An 18,691-nucleotide genomic window follows, 5' to 3' on the forward strand; every position below is an offset into this window, starting at 1 on the left:
CATCTTGTTTCTGTATTACCAATTAGTGAGTTAATAGCACCGTCTCAAAACCTTTCTCTTCCACATATTTACTCTTCGGTTCTTAGGACAACGTTCCCCAGCCTTTTGGTTTTCTGTAGATTTCATTAGCTAGTTGCCAGTGGATAATGTCGTTAGCATAACATTGCTCTTGGAAGGTGGCAAACCAGCGGGCCCGAGGTGCACGCCCCCAGGGCAGGCACCTGCTGCGGCTGCTTTGGAACCCCGCCCCTAGCTGAGATCTGCCCAGTTCGCTCGCTCCGCGGCGGCGGGAGGAAGTGCCTCTGGCGGGAAAGTTCAGGCCAGGTCCAATCAGGCACCTGGGATTAGGTACCGTGGGCGGGGGCGGGGGGCCAGTGGACCCCAGCCCGCGCAGCCGGCCCCGCCCCTCGGCATCGCCCCAGCCCCAGGCTGGTCCTCCATCCCCGGCCCCGCCCACCCGGCGCCCGCGCCCCTCCCCGCCCTGGGGCCGCGCTAAAACCCGGAGCCGCCGCGGCGCCCAGGGGACTGAAGGGACGCTCTGAGCATGTGCAGAGCAGCTCGGCGGCGACCGTCTCGGCCCGAGGCTAGGGCCCAGTGCTGATGCGCACAGCGGGCTCGCTCTCAGCCCCGGCGTAGTCGGCGCCCGGGCCGGGGCGGCGGGAAAGACGCTGTAGCCTTCCCGCGGCCCGAGGAGCCGGCGTGGCGGCGCGCACCCCCCGGCGGCCGCGGAGCCCTGGGGAGCCACGATGATGGCGGAGCAGGTGAAATGCGCCTCGGCGGGGGGCGGCTCCGGAGCGGGCTCCGGGCCGGTGGTGAACGCGGAGCTGGAGGTGAAGAAGCTGCAGGAGCTGGTGCGCAAGCTGGAGAAGCAGAACGAGCAGCTGCGGAGCCGGGCGGCCAGCGCGGCCGCCGCCCCGCACCTGCTGCTGCTGCCGCCGCCGCCGCCGCCGCCCGCCGCACCGCCCCCCGCCGGGGCCTGCAGCCCGTTGGCTCCGCGGAGCCCCCCAGCCGCCGCCGCCTCGGGCAGCCCGCTGGGGCTCGGGCTGGCGTTGGGCGCCGGGGGCGGCGGCAGCGGCGGCTCCAGCCCCGCGTTCTCGGGGACCTACTGCCTGCCCAGCCCGGCGCCCTCCCTGCTCTGCAGCCTGGCGCAGCCCCCCGAGGCGCCCTTCGTCTACTTCAAGCCGGCGGCGGGCTTCTTCGGCGCGGGCGGCGGCGGGCCGGAGCCGGGGGGCGCGGGGACCCCGCCGGGGGCAGCCGCCGCGCCGCCCTCGCCGCCCCCCACGCTGCTGGACGAGGTGGAGCCGCTGGACCTGGAGAGCCTGGCCGCCTGGCGGGACGAGGACGACTGCACCTGGTACTGCCGCGCGCCGCCCCCTCCCCAGGACCCTCGCCCCGGAGGCCCCGGGGAGGGCGTGGGCAGGAAGGGAGACGGGGACATCGCCTTTGCCCCCGGACGTGGTGGCCTGGCCGGTGGCGAGGCGGACGAGAGCGCAGGCTTTTCACGAGGGCGGAAACCTGTTTTCTAATAACTCAGGCCGACCCAGCTGGGGATGAACGGGTCTGCTCCGTCTCCTTGTGTTCCTCTCTTTGCTCATTATTGGGGCCCAAGCTCCCCCTTAGCAGTAACTGCAAAACCGTGCTATCTTTTTGTCCCTCAGTCCTGCGCTTTTTCCCAATGTTTTTTTGGGAGTGACGGGGGATGGGTAGAGGTTGGCCTCAGTCTGCGACTGTGACTGCGCTTTCCTCCCAAACGAACTCTGGACAGGATTCGCGTCTTGTCCCTCTTCCTGTGGCATCCCGAGCCGCCCAGTGATGGATCTCCCCTTAGAGATGCGTTCTTGTGGTTCGAGTTGTGCAGTTGTATGGCCTCATTCGCTGCATTTTCTTTGATAGCTTCTCCTTTCAGAGACTGACTGGCTTTTTAAAATGTGCTGACCTCACTCGCTTTCCCGTCAGTGATGGGTACAAAATGAGGGCTTTTCAGGGCATGGAGTGGGCAGCTTGAAGGCACTCTATTATGTAGGAACCAAGGAACTTTCTTTAATTTTTAAAATTACACTGGTGATTGAAGAAGAGTGAGATCAGAGAAACTTTTTGTTTTTTAGAAACTTTAAGTTGGTTTTCAGAAAACTTGAGGCTGGCAGCATTTATTTAGCTGAAATCTGGCTAGCTCTGTCTGCTTTCCCTCAATGAGTAACTTTAGGGTGTTCTGATTCCTTTATTTTTCATGCTACTTGCTCATGGAGTAACAGTCATTTCGTGACTGCTTTTGGTTGGTTCATGTGTTTTCCTCAGGCACTAGAGGTAGTGTGATGTGGTCAGGTGAGTAGAAGCTTCAGATAAGGTGGAATTTAGGTTCATGCCGGGAAAATGAACAGCATTCATCTCTACATAGCAGTGCCAGGAAGAATAGTCTTCCTTTTATCTTTTTGTCTTAGGTCCTTTTATTTAGGACCCTTCCTGTTTTTCCAAGCTGGATTTTCCTCACTTTCTTTGTGTTCCTCTTGCATGATTGCACAGGAGAGAGTGGGAGATGGAGACCTTACTGGTTTCCTTTTGGGACTCAGGCGTTCCTTTTCCCTTACACTCTTATGTGAAAACTCGAAGTGTAGAGTACACTAACTCGTTGGTTTGATTCTGAGAATCAAAATGTATGGAGCTACAATAAGGCATATTCATCCTCCTTCTTAGTACTTTACGTTTTGGCAGCTGTGCAGGTAGCTTAAGTTGTGAAAACCAAAACAACTCACCACTTTCTGGAACTTTAAGCCATTCTTTAGAACCTACACCTTTATTTTTATGTAGACCAGGCTGTATTGTAATCTCAGATTCAGCCTGAATATGGGACTGGAACGTGCTCTCATGATGATTAAGTTATCATGAATAACTCTAAGTCCTTATGCCACTGTCAAATTATTTTAGATTGATTTAGTCCACACTTGGCCTTTTCTGAAGATATGTACTTAAATAGGAGAAGGCAACTTGTTTGTATTTTTGGTGGGCATCAATCCTATGTTTTAAAAATATTAGCATTTTTAAATTTATTATGATACTCTATAAGTGTATTAGATGGTGATAGTGCATACGTAGCTAGCATACTTGTGATATTGTTTTCTTTTGAAGGGACTTCTATCATATTTAGTTATCATCCAGCTATTGCTAACATTTTGATATCTAGGCTTTCCTTCTACAGTTTTTTATCAAAATAGCATTGAAATAGCTAACTTAAAAAAAAATCACCTACTTAGTGGGATTAGCTTATTAGCACTTCAGATGGTTTGAGATGAATCTAAATTGTAGCAGGTTCTACTAATTTTACTCATCAAGTATAGGTGAATAAAGAAATCAGTGCCTTGATGCTTTACAAATGTTTCTGTAGACAAATGGCACACTATTTATAGAGTGTCTTCCTCAAAACAAACCTAGGATTAGAATCCCAGGTGGAAAAACAGGGAGGGATCATTCATCTTAGCGAGATGGATTTAACATTTCTTTTAAGGTCACCTGATTTACAGAAAACATTTAGTCATCACATTTTATACATTAAGATATTTTTGCATTGCAGTATTTTGGCCTATTGATGAACAAATAATCAAGAGAGTTTAATTGTCAAAGTTTAACCCACTTGTTAATGCTTGCAAAGCCCTCCGAAGTCCCTTCATCACTGCAGGGTGTACATGTCCCTATCCTGTGGTCTCAGGTTGCTTTTCCTTTGGATTCTCTGATATGTTTGCAGGAAGGCAACTTATTTTTATTTCTTGTGTTTATTAATAAACAACTGTAGTGAATAATACATACCTGATTACTTAAAAAATATTTTAGAAGTTTTATATTTTTATTGTTTATACTCACTTCTGTGTGTTTTTTTTTTAAAGTCACACATAAAAATCTTCCCTCTTGTCCAGTTCATTATCATGATTCAGAGTTAACCTGGTTAACATTCTGTTGATCCTTCAAGATAAAGATATAATTATACGAATCAGTATGCAAAGATATACACATTAGGTTTTTTATGTAAGTGTGAAAGGTAAGTTTTTTTATGAAACACTTACCTTTCATTGAACACATCTTGGACATCTTTGTCTCCTTGTAACAATTGCATCATTGTAAAGTATTAAGGACCCGATTACTGTTGTATCACCTGCAGTTTTTCGTGAATATTTATTGTGATTCCATCCTAATGGGTTAAACAAAATTGATATTTGATAACTTGTTTAGAATAGTACCTCCTGCTAAAATGTCATATCTTCAGGAAAGAACGTTCACAAATGTAGATTAATCATTGAACATTTTAGAAGTTCTTTTATGTAAGTTGATTTTTTTCTAGTAAAACCATAGACTGTGACTAGTCACCTTTTATTAACCTGGACAACACTTGGCTCAAGAATTATATGTAGAAGGAAAACAGTGAATAGTAGAAGCATTTGCTTGATGATAGTTCATTAGCTAATGAATGATCAGTCAGGTCTCTTAGATCTTTTTTCCAAACAATTGTTTAACCTATAAGTATAGTCTATTTATTAAAAAAAAAAAACAAAAACCAACTTTGTAAAAAGAAGGACGTGTTCTGCTTCTCATTTTGATGAAAAGCTTTGTCTTATTTCTTCCAATATTTATTGCAGTTGAGTTTAAAGTATTTAATTTTGTCTTACTGCAACCTGGTTATCTTAGCACAGTGCTGCTAGAATTAAATGTCTCAGAAGATTGAAGTTGATTGTAGTTCCATAACCTTAATTCTTAAGTCCAGTTATTACAATGCTGTAGTCAACTTCACATGCTGCTGTGCTGATTCTTCAGCTATCTTACTACTAATTTGACAGCCTTAGCTCTCCAGAAGACCACAGGCTAGAAAGTAAAAGGAAGAAACTCTGAGTATTAGGAGCAAATAAAAAGCTCAAAAGAACTCAAGTCTTGGTGTGTACACGGGGCATGGTGTGGCTAGATGATTTGCCAGTCTCTGCGAAAGGATATTTTAAAGATCTCTGTCCCAGTGTCACAGGCTGAGAGGCACCAGGGTACAAGCAGAGGAAATCAGATTGGTATAAGTGGCAATGGGAACAGTGTGTCATTAACTGCATACTAGACCTTCTCTTGACCTATTTCAGCTTCCTTATTTCAGTGTTGAGGGACTGGAGCTCTGAGGTGAGAGGACTTATGCAAACTTCTCCAGTTATTTACTGAGAGCATTAAGACTAAAATTCAGATTATTTACACAGATTTGGAAGTGTTTACACCATTGATCTTTTTTCCCCCGAGCGTAATTGTGACCCATTAGTGGGTTATAAAGTCAATTTAGTGGATTGAGCATTTTTTTAAATGAAATGCAGTAGAATATAAAATCAGGATCAGAGTGCATCATATCTTACAATACAAACTTGTCTTGATTAAACTTGTTTCAGTTTTACGTGTCTGTGTCCTAGGTTGAAATAGTAAATGTGTTTGTGCATTATGGTCAAAGTTAGAAAAACCCCAGTTTATACTGTTGGATAGCAAAATGGACTTGGAGAAAACAGGTGGAGTACAGTTCTCTGATGATAGTGTAGCACTGGGGAAACTCAAGTCAGGTCGTGCACTCCTCAACCAGGAAAACAAGTCTACATTCAGAAAATGCCAGGATTAAAATATGCCGACTGATATAAAATACTGCCATATAAGGAGGCGTTTGTGTTAGTGGAATGGCAATTAGCAGAATATTGAGACTATGGAAAAGGGATGTGGCAGGGATTTTAAACTTGCCCAACTGGAAAGGATGGGAGAAAAGTTCTCAATTATTTGAGGGGAAAAGGGTGATACGGACAAATTAAGGAAAATTTAATGAATGAGATGTTTGTCTTCCGTGTGTAACACCAAGACCCCTGACAGCTGGCGAAAATCATTGCCAGTTCTTCATCAAAGCTGTGGAACACCTTGTACTGTACATATGGCACAGCGAAATTAGACCACCTAAACTGTTTTTTTGCATAATTGATTTTCAGTGAAAAGAGCAGAGGATGCTTCACTTTCTGACAGTGCTTAATTGAAAATGCAGGTGTTGGTTTTCTAGGAGCAAATGCAGTTGACTGAAGTATATACTGATGTGTCTTTTGAATGTGTAACTTTGAAACACTGCCTTGAGACACTGAAACAGAAGTTTAGTTCTAACAGTGGAGGGAGAGGGGAGAGTCTGCAGTAGGACAGTTCAGTAACTAAAATTTGGACTTCATGTATCTTTTTAATAGCCTGGTAAGTAAGTGGTAAGTGTCTTCTGTAGTGGCTGCCCAGTTTGACCCGGGCAGGTGCTGGGGAATAGAACACTGTTTAAGCTGACTAAAGGTTGATTGATTGTGTTTATCATGCTGTTTTAGCTTTCTTTAAAATAAAACTTGGGGTGATTGAAGGCTCTTAAAATTACTTCTCTGCAAATTGCCACATATTGCTTTTCAATGACAGGCCTATAACATATATTACTGTGCCCCTTGTTTTTGTGTTAACTGCAAAAGGATGACTTTAGAACCAAACATTTACTTGAGGATAACTGAGACTATATTTCTAGACAGTTGTTATTACTTAATTTGAAGCATTCAGGGTTGTTATGGTGAGCTTTGGATTATTTCTGGGTTAGCACATATATTCAGTCAGGGGGTCCAGAGTGTGAAATGTATGGAAAAGAAGAGATTCTGTGAGGAGGATAATAGTTTCTAGTCATATGTTTTTGGAAGTTATTGAAGAAATTTTAAAATTAGAGTGTGACATTTCAAATGATAGCTTTTCTAATATTTGAAGAAATCTCAAGTTTCATACTAAGGCTTTTCAGATATTCTTGCCGGATTCCAATTCACCGTCAATGAAACTAGAGAAGTTGAAAGAGTAGGTTGTAAGTCACTAGGAGGTATGTTGTATTAATAATGGCAGAATAGAATATTGTAAATGTTGCTGGCATTGTAATGACAATGAATAAGGTGATATTTATGACTTTTTAGAAGATTAAAACCATTTAGGAGAAATACAGGTTTTACTTTGCTCATCTAATTTTGCACATATCTTGTACTCAAGGAGTTTGTAGCTACATGATCTCCATAACTAACTGCCTTTTTTCTTTATTTAAATCCACCTCTAGGCCTAGTAGCAGAAATATAGTAGGCTCAAAGCTATTCTGGGTACATTGTTTAGAGACTGACTCTGAAAATGATCACTTCTGCCTTAACGCCATATATCTGCATAGTGCTTCTAAAGTTTTATCCAAGTAATACAATAAATAGGATGTAAGTAGTTCAAAAACTCATCCACAGCAGGGCTTATTACAGAAGGCAGCAGTCCTCTTGCCTACCTCCGAGTCCTCCACGTTGGCATCACTTTATACTCCTCTAGTTTTCTTTTGTTTGTTTCTAAACAGTCTTTAAGCCATATGATCTTAGACATCTATAGACTTGTTTTGGAAGATGAAGACTAAACTCTCTTTTCCTTACCCTCCAACCACCATATCTCCTTTCTCTTTTCATAATTTGTCTATTAAATCATATGTAATGCCTGTTGTATTATGATTATAACTGTTATTAGCTGAGCCCTGTTAATTGTATGTTACATTTATTTTCTCTAATTCTTTTGTTCCTCCAAGAGTTAATAATGGCCTCTCTTTTTCCCTTTCACTTTAATCCCTTTTTACTAATTATTTCTCCAAAAACTCTAATGGAGCCATGAAATTTCTCAATTGGTCAAACACATTTGATAATCTCTTAAATCTGTTTTAAAAAATTTATTTTGTAGTGCCATCCCTTCTGGAACTTCCAATCGCTACGTTTGCTGAATGCACAGTGCTATTGTCATGGGAATTTCTTCAGTTTCTTGCCAATGTTGGATCTCCTCTTTCTCAAATCCTTTGTCTTCATATTTCGTTTATTCTCATAGGTGGGGCACAGCCTCCAACGGCTTTCTGAGAAATGGGACATGCATGAGAAGTACACTTTGAAATCTTGCATATTTGAAAACCTCTTTATTGTATCTTCATACAAGATTCATAGTTGGGCTGGGTATAAAAGTCTGTCAGTTATTTTCCCTCAAGTTTGAAGGCATTGTTGCATTTTGTTCTAGTTTCTATTATCTTATAGCTATTGAAGTGTACTGTGATTTGGATATCTAATCTTTCGTGACTTTAGCTTTATTTCTTTATCCCTAGTCTTCTAAAATGTCACGTTGTATCTCGATATAGGGCTTTCTATTCATTTGTCATACTGGACATTTGTGGGTGCTTTCACTCTAGAACTTGATGACCTGCCTTCAACTCTGGGAATTTTCTACCTTTTTTTTTTTTTTTTAATAATTTTCTCTCCATTTTTGTGTGTATGTTTTAGAACTTGTAATATTCAGATGTAGGCCTACCTGCTGCAATCATTTAATTTTCTTATCCTTCTTCTCCCATTGTTAATCTTTATCTTTGTTTTGCTTCTGGGAGACCTTCAACTTGACCTTCCAAACTCACTTAGTGAAACTTTTGTTTCTGCTATAATAGTTTAATAGTTTCATTTGCCAAGAATAAAGAAACCGTTTCTTTTTTAATATCCTAATTTTGTTTTGTGAATGTAGCATTTTCTCTCAGATATATCAATTATAGTTGTCTTGGATTTTTCATCTGTTCCCTGCATTGTTTTTCTCCTGTTCTTTTTTTCCCTCTACTTGCAGTCTCAGGGTTTTATTTAAAAGGAATATTCCAAATATCTGGTGTCATTGGTTGTCTGTTCATACCCAAAGGAGGTATTGAAGTTGATATAAAGCTCTGCATGGGTGGAGCTCTTTGACTGGTGCACTTTACTAGTGATTGGGTGGGTAGTCAGTTTACATTTCAGTATCTCTAGGTCTTCTCTTGGGTTCATCTATTTCTCCCGAGAGATATAAGTAAGGCAGTCAATTCTAGGAATGTAAAGGGAAAAATGGGGCTAGGGTTCTAACTAGTTGGTGTGTAGACTTTCATTTAGTGTCTCTGGTTCAGTAAGCTACTGCATCCCTCCTTCAGCTAAGTTGGGTGTGCCTGAAGTCAGAGCTCCTCTGGGTCAGCCTATCTATATAGTAACCTCTGGTCTTAGGTTGTGATGGAGAAGGGGTGGTGGAACTGTCTCTGTGGGGTAGAGGAGGAGATCTGGGGTTCCAGTTTTTCCTTCCAGAGACTTGCATTTGAATTCCCTGCTTTCAGTCACATGCTCTTCATGTGAGTGCAAGTCACATAGTCTATGAACTACAGCGTGGGGGTGAAATGTAAATATCAGGTAGCATGGGTGGACAATAGAGTATGAAAGTGAGGAATCCTCATAAAAGAATATGGTGGAGTGGGTCACTTAGCAATCAAATGTGCCTGTGGGAAGTGAGCACTTCTTTTGAATATGCTGTGAGGCTGTGTGGTCAAATGAAAGAACTATATTACATAGGCCCTAAGAGATTAAGGAAATCTTCCTATGGAGTTCCCCTACAAGCAAAAAACTTGACCAAAACAAAACTGGTGGGAGTATCTGGAATCCTGAGACAAGCTGGTTGGTAGAAGTTCCAGCAGCAAAGAATGTGAGCAATTGTCCTGTAGGGCAGAACAATGCTTCAGATAGTAGCTGAAAGGGATTTGAGAACAAGCAAAGGCTCAGACAGTGACATGAATTTCTGTGTGTATTAAACAGTGAGGAAAATTATTAATTTAAAAAAGTCTAGAGATAAGGAAGTTCTACATTGAACTTATTTAGTGGTGCATTTATTTCACGGCTGTGGCATCTGCTTCTTTGATTTACCTACATGGTCGATGACAGCTCCAGTCTCAAGTTTTAAGAACAGTGAAGGACAGGAAGCTGTAAGTTACTGTCTTGTGACTTTTTTTAAAGCTTTGTTAAGGTATATGTGAAATATAAACCGCATGTATTTAAAATGTCCTGTTTGGTAGGTTGTGACATATGTAAATGCCCATAAAACCATCTCCTCAGTCAAGACACCCCAACCTCCAACTTTCCTTGGGGCCATTTGTGTTCCCTCTCTCCTGATTCTGCCTACCTCCAGCCCAGGCACCACTGATCTTGTTTTCTCTCAGTCTAGATTGGTTTGCATTTTCTATACTTTTATATCAGTGAAATCATTTAGTATGTACTCTTTTTCATTTGTTTGGGTTGGTCTGGCTTCTTTCAGTCAAGATAATTATTTTGAAATTCACCTGTGTTGTTACATGAATCAATAGTTCATTTCTTTTTATTGTGAGAGCTATTAGATTGTATGCACATAACAATGGTTTGTTTATCCATTCATCTTTTAATGAACATTTGGGTTGTTTTCAATTTTTTGGCTATTGCAAATAAGTCTGTGTGGACAAATGGCATTCGTGTCTTTCAGGTAAATACTTAATGAGTTTTGAGCGACTGAAACAGAGAGTAGGTGTATGTTAACTTTCTAAGAAGCTGCCAAAATCTTTTCCAAAGTGGGCATGGCATTTTACATTTCCACCAGCAGTGTATGAGAGTTTCAGTTGCACCATATCGTCACCAATACTTGCCATGGCCAGTCTTTTTAATTTTAGCCATTCTGATAGATGTGTAGTAGTATCGCATTGTGGTTCTGGTTTGCATTTCCGTAATGACAAGCATCTTTTCATATACCTGTTTGCCATCCATAGATCATCTTTGGTGAAATGTTCAGTCAAATCTTTTGCCCATTTTCTTTTTAAATTGGGTTGCTTATTATTGAGTGTGCAGAATTTCTTACATATATTCTTCTTACAAGTTCTTTTATCAGATATATAATTTGCAAATATATTCTCTTAATTCCCAGTTTGTCATTTATTCTCTTAATAGTGTCTTTCAAAGAGCAAAGTTTTTAGTTTTGATGAAGTCCAATTGATAAATTTTTTTTCTTTTATGGCTCCTGCTTTCAGTCTAATAAATTGTATCTAAGAAATATTTGCCGACTTAAGGACACAAAGACTTTGCCTATGGTTTCTTCTAAGGGTTTTATAGTTTCAGGTTTCACATTTTTGAGATCTGTTTTGAGTTAGCGTTGGATATTATGTGAAGTGTGGATCACAGTTTGCTTTTTGCATATGGATAGCCATTTGTTCCAGCACCGTTTGTTCAAGAGACTATCTTTTCTTCATTGAATGATCTTTGTACTTTGTCAAAAATCAGTATTCCATATATGTGTAACTCTTTTTCTAGACCATCTGTTTTTTTCCGTTGATCTATTCATCTTTATGCCGTGCTAAACTGTCTTCATTACTGTAGCTTTGTAATAAGTCTCAATCAGTTAGTGCTAGCTCTCCTGCATTGTTGTTTTTTAAAGGCTGTTTTGGCTATTGTAGGATCTTTGCATTTCCATACGAATTTTAGAATCAACTCTACATTTCCACAAAAGCCTGCAGAGATTTTGATTGTGATTTTGTTAAATAGATTGATTTAGGGATAATTGACATCTTAACAAATATTTAGTCTTCTGACCCATGAACATGGTCTATCCATTTATTAAATCTTTAATTTCTCTCAGAGTGTTTTATAGTTCGCAGTGTACAGGTCTTGACATCTTTTGTCAGATTTATCCTTAGGCATCTTGTCGGGTTGTTTTTAATGCTATTGTAAATGGAAAGTGAAATTTCAAAAATACTGATTGTTGCTAATGTAGAAATACGATGAACTTTTGTACATTGATTGATATCCTACAGTCTTGCTACTAAACTCACTTAGTAGTCTAGTATCTTTTTTGTAGATTACTCAGGTTTTTGACATTGATGATCATGTCATCTACAAATAAAGACAGATTTACTTCTTTCTTTCCAATCTACATGTTGTTATTTATTGCCTGATTGCACTGGCTAGAGCCTCCTGTTGCTGTCTTGTTTCTGATATTAGGGGAAAAGTGTTCAGTTGTGCACAGTTAAGGATGCTATTTTTGTAGATGCCTTTAATCAGGTTGAGGATGTTTCCTTTTATTCCTAGTTTGCTGAGAGTTTTTTTTATCAGGATTGGATGTCATATGTTTTTCTCTTTGTCTGTTGAGATTATCATATGATTTTTCTATTTTAGTGTATGTGGTAAGTTACAGTGATATTTGAATGTTAAGCTGACATTTCATACTGGGGATATACCTCACTTGGTAAGGATGAAGTATCCCTTTTATATATGGTTGGACTCAATTTGCTAAAATATTTAGACTTTTTGCTTCTGTATTCATGAGGGATATTGGTCTTTAATTTCTTTCCTTGTAATATCTGTTTGGTTTTGGTATCAGAGTAACATTGGTGTCATAGAATGTGTTAGGATGTATTCCCTCCTCTTCTGTTTTTGGAAGAGTTTGTGAAGAATTGGTATTTTTCTTTAAATATTTAGTAGAATTCAGTGGTGAAACCTTCTGGGCCTTGGCTTTTCTTTGTGGGTAGTCTTTTGTTGTTGTTGGTAACTTTCATCCTTTTGCTTTTAACCTTTGTGTTTAGAATATTTCCCCTTAGTTTTGATTGGCTAGGATTGTATCCTGGGCTTATGCCTAAACCAGTCTTTGGGCAAATGGGAATAATGGAATTACTATGATTGGCTTAGTCCAGTGCATCCATCTCCAGGTGTGATTCTAGACAGCAATATCAACATCACCTGAGAACTGGTTAGATATTCAGAGTCTTTGACTCTGCCCTAAACCAGGTTAGACCTGCCTGCAATCAGCTGTTAGCAGGTTTGTTTTAACAAGCCCTCTGAGAGATTTTGATGCACCAAAGTTTGAGAACAGCCGGCCTAGAATAACCTTTACTTGGGGGTCTAAGGAGAGCTATCCAGTACTGGACAGTTCAGGGCTCTGTTAGCAAGGGAAGGTGAAAGGGATGGATTTACAATAGGTAGGTAATAATCTTGTCGTAGTAGACTGAGGTGGGGCCCAGGAATATGAATTTTTAACTAATCAATCTACTCTTGGTGAAGGTAGGACTGTGGTCCACCAGGGGATGAATGGTATGTTAGGATTACTGTTAAATTGATTAAAAGAGATATTTTAAAATGTTATCTGTAACAAGAGTTAGCAAACTATGTCCTGTGGGCAGATTGGCTCCACTGCCTGGTTTGTATGGCTGGTCCGCTAGATTTTCACATTTTTTAAATAATTGAAAAAAAAAAATCGAATACTATTTCTTGATATGTGAAAATTGTGGGAAATTCATCTTTCAATGTCTATAAATAAAGTTTATAGGAACACAGCCATACGTATTCATTTACATATCATCTGTGATGCTTTTGGGCTGCAGTAGTGGAGTTGAGTAGTTGTGACAGAGACTATGTGGCCCACAAAGCCTAAATATTTACTAGCTGGCCCTTTACAGAAAAAGTTTGCCAACCTTTGATCTATAAGAATAATTTACCAAAGAATATTATATTCCCCGACCATCTTGGATAACTGATAAATTACTCTAGTAGGTAGAAGTCCTGACTGTAATTGTAAAAGAGTGAATAGTGAAGTATGTTATTTCAAGGATATGTGCTCATTAGAGTTAGGGTGACTTTGAAGGAGTATCACTTTAATGAGATTTGTAATTAGAACACAGCTTTATAAAGCATGGTCAATTATTGCAGCCAGTGATTATAGTTTTCTTTCTTCCTTTTTTTAGTCAACTGTTGGTTAATCCTCAATCAGCATAAGCCTTTTTGTATAATCCTGTTGCTGAAAATTCTAAAATTTACCTTGCACAGTGTAGCAGTGAGAGAAGATCTTTATTTTAACTTACAGTGCCTCACGGTGGTTATTTTGAATCCTAACCGTTACTGTGTAATAGTATAGATGCTGAAAGTGAACTCTTCCTAAGGCATATCTTTGAAAGCTGTTTGGCTTTAATGAGAAAGAAGCACATACCGAGTTTATTATGGAATTGAGACAGGGGAGATATCTGATTATTTAAAGGTTGAGAGAATCAACAAGCAACTGGCTTTCACTTATTTTTAGACTTATTTTCTGAAAAACTACGTAAGATTTGCCTTGTTTGCCACGTTTACATGTTTACATACGTTAGCCCAAGTTCACATAAGATTCTGTTGCCAAAGAAAGAGATGAAAATGTTCATTTCTAGAAATGTGAGGTAGTGAGGTCATCATGGTGCCTGTTCGGGGTTAGTTCAGTAACACAAGGCCCCATCTCTGACTCTCTGAGACGTAGTTTCATAGTTTTTTGCAGTCTTCCTTCCCACCAAGCTACAGAAAATGTCATATTCTATTTGGGGATATTTGCCTGTTAAAAAATAATTTTGCTGTTCAAATGTGAGGTCTGTTTTTGATAGAAACTCTTAAATACATGTTGTTTTCTCTAGAAGAGAGGTAATCTCTGTATTCCTATATAATACCTATAATGTAGATTTCTTTTTTTAAGGTTATACATTGGCTCTTCAAAGATGTTCCCGTCATCAGAGAAGTCCCTGAGCCCCTTGCAGTGGTGTAGACACGTCCTAGATAATCCGACTGCGGAGATGGAAGCAGCAAGGCGTTCCCTATGCTTTAGACTGGAGCAAGGTAACTGTGACCCTGTACATTTACATTCTCAGACGCTTGCCACTGTCGACTCTTTTTGCTGCTGGTTTTGGAATAGACACTTAAATGGAAGAACCTTATCCTGAGGTGTGGCTGTTGTGTGCAATTTATTTCACGTGTGTTACACATCAGGGTTTCTCAGTATAGAATATATTTACTTTTGTGCTTGTTTTTAGCCAGATTTTTAGCTTGTTTCAGTTCATATTGTAAAGTAGAAATACATATTTTCTCTGTTTTTTTCCTTGCTGTTTGCAAATATACCAATAAGTAAAATTCGTCAGTCTTAAATTCTCTGAGAATGGTAACAAGGTTGTGTGGCTGAATTCCATGATAGAAAACTGAGGTTCCCTTAGGACCTGAGTACTGAGTTCCTTAAATGTTTAGTTGGATGTATAACTGAAAGTCCTAACCTTTATAAACTGGGAAATAATCTTTGCATTGTATGTAACAGTAGTTAACTTATGGAGCCCAACGTAAGTTTAAATTAAAAAAAAATTAGGACTGTTTTAGAAGGAAAAACAGGAAAAGGAATTAGTAGTACTCAGCTCTTTGCTATTTTAATACAGTAAACTACTTAATTAAGGTTGTGACTATTTAGGCTTTTGCTGGTCTCTTAACCTCTCAGTATCTGTTTCATTATCTCTGAACACTGTTTCTGTTCCATGCCTGTATCCAAATCACGCTTGAGCTTGAAAATGCAGATTCCTGCTCCTTCCAGATTAAATAATCAGAGTAGCTGGGAGTATCACCAGGGGAATCTGCATGGACAAGTTCACAATGTGATTTTTTTTTTTTTTTTTTTTTTTTGGTGAGGAAGATCAGCCCTGAGCTTACATCCATGCCAATCCTCCTCTTTTTGCTGAGGAAGACTGGCCCTGAGCTAACATCTGTGCCCATCTTCCTCCACTTTATATGGGACGCCGCCACAGCATGGCCCAACAAGCGGTGCGTCCATCCGTCTGCGCCCGGGATCTGAACCCCGGGCCACTGCAGCGGAGCAGGCGCACTTAACTGCTACGCCACGGGGCCGGCCCCCCACAAGTGTGATTCTTAAGCACGTTGAAGTTTGAGAACACTGCTCATAAAACTCTTCAGGGATAAGGAATGGTTGTAAAATATCTGGATATGATAAGACAAAGTATAATACTTGAGCTCTTAATTCTGTGGCAGTCAGCACGTTAAGTTTTGACATCCTCCATTTTCTTCCGTCTAACTGCATTCATCTAAGGTAGGTATTCCACTCACTTTTAGCCATGAGAAAAGTGCAGTTTAGAGAAGTTCAGAGGATTATGAGGCTAGAGCCTGGGTCCCCCTGGCACCAGAGACTGTCCTTAATGCAGTGTTCATTACTGCTTTTTTGACACAGTCATAAGTAAATATCAACAGAAATCTGTTTTAAATATTTGGGGAAGGTCAAATTAAAAAGCATACTTTATTAACATTTTAACTAAAAATAAGTGATTTAGTAATAGAAACTCGAAGAGTGGAGCAGGAACAAAGGAGTATTAGGGTTAACACTTTGGCGACAGATGCTTACGTAAGAGAGCAACCATCTCTGAGTCAGGAGACTCTAGACTTGATTCTGTTTCCATTTACCCCAGTGACCCTACGCAAACCATGAAACCCCTCTGGACTTTTCTCTTTCTCTAGAAGAGAGGTAATCTCTGTACATCTATGTAATACCTGTAGACCATCTCTAGGTTCTTTATTTAAACATCCCTTGATTCAATGACTTTTTATATGTACATTTTTATATATGAATTTGGCTCAGTTTCATTTGAAATAAAATTCAAATGAAATTCAGAACTAGAGTCCTTTAGCTCAGGGATCAACAAACTTTCTGAAAGGGACCAGATGGTAAATATTTTAAACTTTGCAGGCCACACAGTCTAGCTAGAAAGGCAGCCACGGATGCAAACATTAATGAACAAGGCTGTGTCCTATTCAGTCTTTATCTGCAAATACTGAGATTTGAATTTCATGTGATTTTTTTTCACAGCACAAAATATATTCTTCTTTAGGTTTTTTTTTTGTGTGTGAGGAAGATTAGTGCTGAGCTAACATCCAATGCCAATCCTCCTCTTTTTGCCAAGGAAGATTGGCCCTGGGCTAACATCCATGCCCATCTTCCTCTACTTTATATGGGACGCCGCCACAGCATAGCTTGACAAGTGATGCGTTGGTCCGTGCCCAGGATCTGAACCTGTGAACCCTGGACCGCTGAAGCAGAGTGCTCAAACTTAACCACTACGCCACCGGGCCAGCCCCCTTTAGATTTTTTTTTGTAACTGTTACAAAAAAGGTAAAAACCATTCATAGCTGGTGGGTATTAAAAAAACAGAGGCAGGGTGAATTTGGGCCACCCAGGGCTATAGTTTGCCAACCCCTGCTTTAGTTCATTTGCACACAAGGCAGATTTACATACAGGGTTGATGTAAAAAGATAGAGGAGAGGCTTTGTTAAATTTAATGTAAATAATCTTAATTGGTGATTGCTTTTGGGATTTTAGACTAAGTGCCTGATTATCTAATTTTATTTTCATTGACAAGGGGCTAGAGCAGAATTGTGAGGTCATGAGGACGTGACTTGACGTGCTGCAGTTTTATTCATAATGTAATTTATTTAAATTTCATGTAAGAGAGTTTAAGCAGGGAACTAGCTTTTCAAAACCAAAGTTAGTCTTTTGCTAAATTTGTATATAAATCTAAATCCTCTTTTGCTGTGAGACTAGATGCTTTTGTTCCAAAGATCCATAATCCATGAGCCCCTTATGAGACAAGAAGTCACTGATTATGATTGGTTGTTCATTAGATGAAAATTCTTTTTTTTGAAATTATATTTTATAAAGCAAAATGTCTACAGTTTAGAAAGTATTAATCTTATGATATAAGGAAAATAGCAGATTCCTACCCCATCATCCCATGTCTATGTTATTACCCAGATGCTATTACTTAACAAAAGCTATTTTGGTTTTGCTGTTTACCTCTCTTTAAATTCCATGCCTGTATGGCTATAGCTTGTGTAGTTAGTTTCTACTTTGGATGGTGAAGGTTTAATTCTTTATCACCCCCTCCCTCTTGTACTTTTTCTTTGTATATCTTCCCATGTAGCTTTTAACCAATTTTAGGATACATCAGTATCAATTATGATAAAAATAGTCATATCTAAGCCATGCAATATTTTAGCATTATGTTTCTTTTTTCATCCAACTTTTTGTTTTTCCTGGAATTAATTGTAAAAAGACATTTATTTGCTTTTTTTGTTCTCTGTCATTAATTTATCCCCAGACTCTTCAAATGAACCATCCTTAGTACGGTTAGACATATAAATGCATTGAGGGTTTCTATTTTGTTTTGTTTTTTTACTATTCCTCTTAGTAGTGCCCTCTGTTCTGTTGCTCCGGTCTGCACAGGTTCTCGGCATGCTGGCGCACAGCTGTCATGGTGGGGCCTCCTTTGCTTTCATCCTGGGAATTCTCTGTCCTTTCTTCAGTGTATTGCTTGTTTCCTGGATGCGAAGACTTCCTTTTCCTTATATTCCCTCTTTGGGTAGAATACATTCTCCTGTTGCTTTTTGGGGGGAGTAGGAGAGGAAAGAGGATATGTGGGAGGTAAACTTTGAAAACAGCTATGTCTGAAAAGGTCTTTATTAATCTTCACTCTGACACTTGATTGTTCTTTGGGCTGGGTGTAGAATTCTAGGTCAGAAACCATTTCCAACAGTCTAGAAGGCATTATTCCATTATATTTTAGCTTCAGGATTGCTGTCAAATTCCTGTATCATTCTAATTTCTGATTCTTGCAACATTTCTATCTAAAATTCCCCTTGTATTTTAGAATCTTTTCTTCCTGGTATTTTGAAATTTCATTTTTTGTGCTAGACAGTTAGTGGGCACTTTCAACCAGGAGACTTGAGCTCTGTAAAATTTCTTGCGTTATTTCCTTGTAATCCCCCCTCCCCTCCAGTTTCTCTGTTCTTTCTTTCTAGATACTCCTTTTAGTCAGATGTTGAATCTCCTGGATTGTTGTTCAAATTTTATATTTTTCTCTCCTGTGTTCTATCCTTGGTATTAGTGATGTTCTACTTTCTTGGAAATTTTGAAAACTCCTCTTCTAAACTCCTTTGCTGCATATTTATTAAGTACCTTCCATGTGCCAGGCACTATTGTAGATAACAGGGATACAGCAGTGACTGAAACAGACGTGAAG

At 39.9% G+C, this 18,691-nt stretch overlaps 1 protein-coding gene across 3 annotated transcripts in view; it reads left to right on the forward strand.

The window, feature by feature from the left end:
• Window positions 1-550: 550 nt before the first annotated feature.
• SLAIN1 (SLAIN motif family member 1) overlaps window positions 551-18,691 on the forward strand; it is a 58,190-nt gene continuing 40,049 nt past the window's right edge. The window contains exons 1-2 of one of the 3 annotated variants that reach the window (XM_058548343.1): window positions 551-1,354; window positions 14,326-14,465. In XM_058548343.1, the coding sequence (XP_058404326.1) occupies window positions 747-1,354; window positions 14,326-14,465 (748 nt within the window). In that variant the 5' untranslated portion in view covers window positions 551-746. The remainder of the gene's footprint in view (window positions 1,355-14,325; window positions 14,466-18,691) is intronic. The other 2 variants (XM_058548344.1, XM_058548345.1) reach the window with 2 other exon arrangements.

This window comes from Diceros bicornis, chromosome 9 (genome assembly GCF_020826845.1).
Source record: "Diceros bicornis minor isolate mBicDic1 chromosome 9, mDicBic1.mat.cur, whole genome shotgun sequence".
NCBI lineage: Eukaryota > Metazoa > Chordata > Mammalia > Perissodactyla > Rhinocerotidae > Diceros > Diceros bicornis.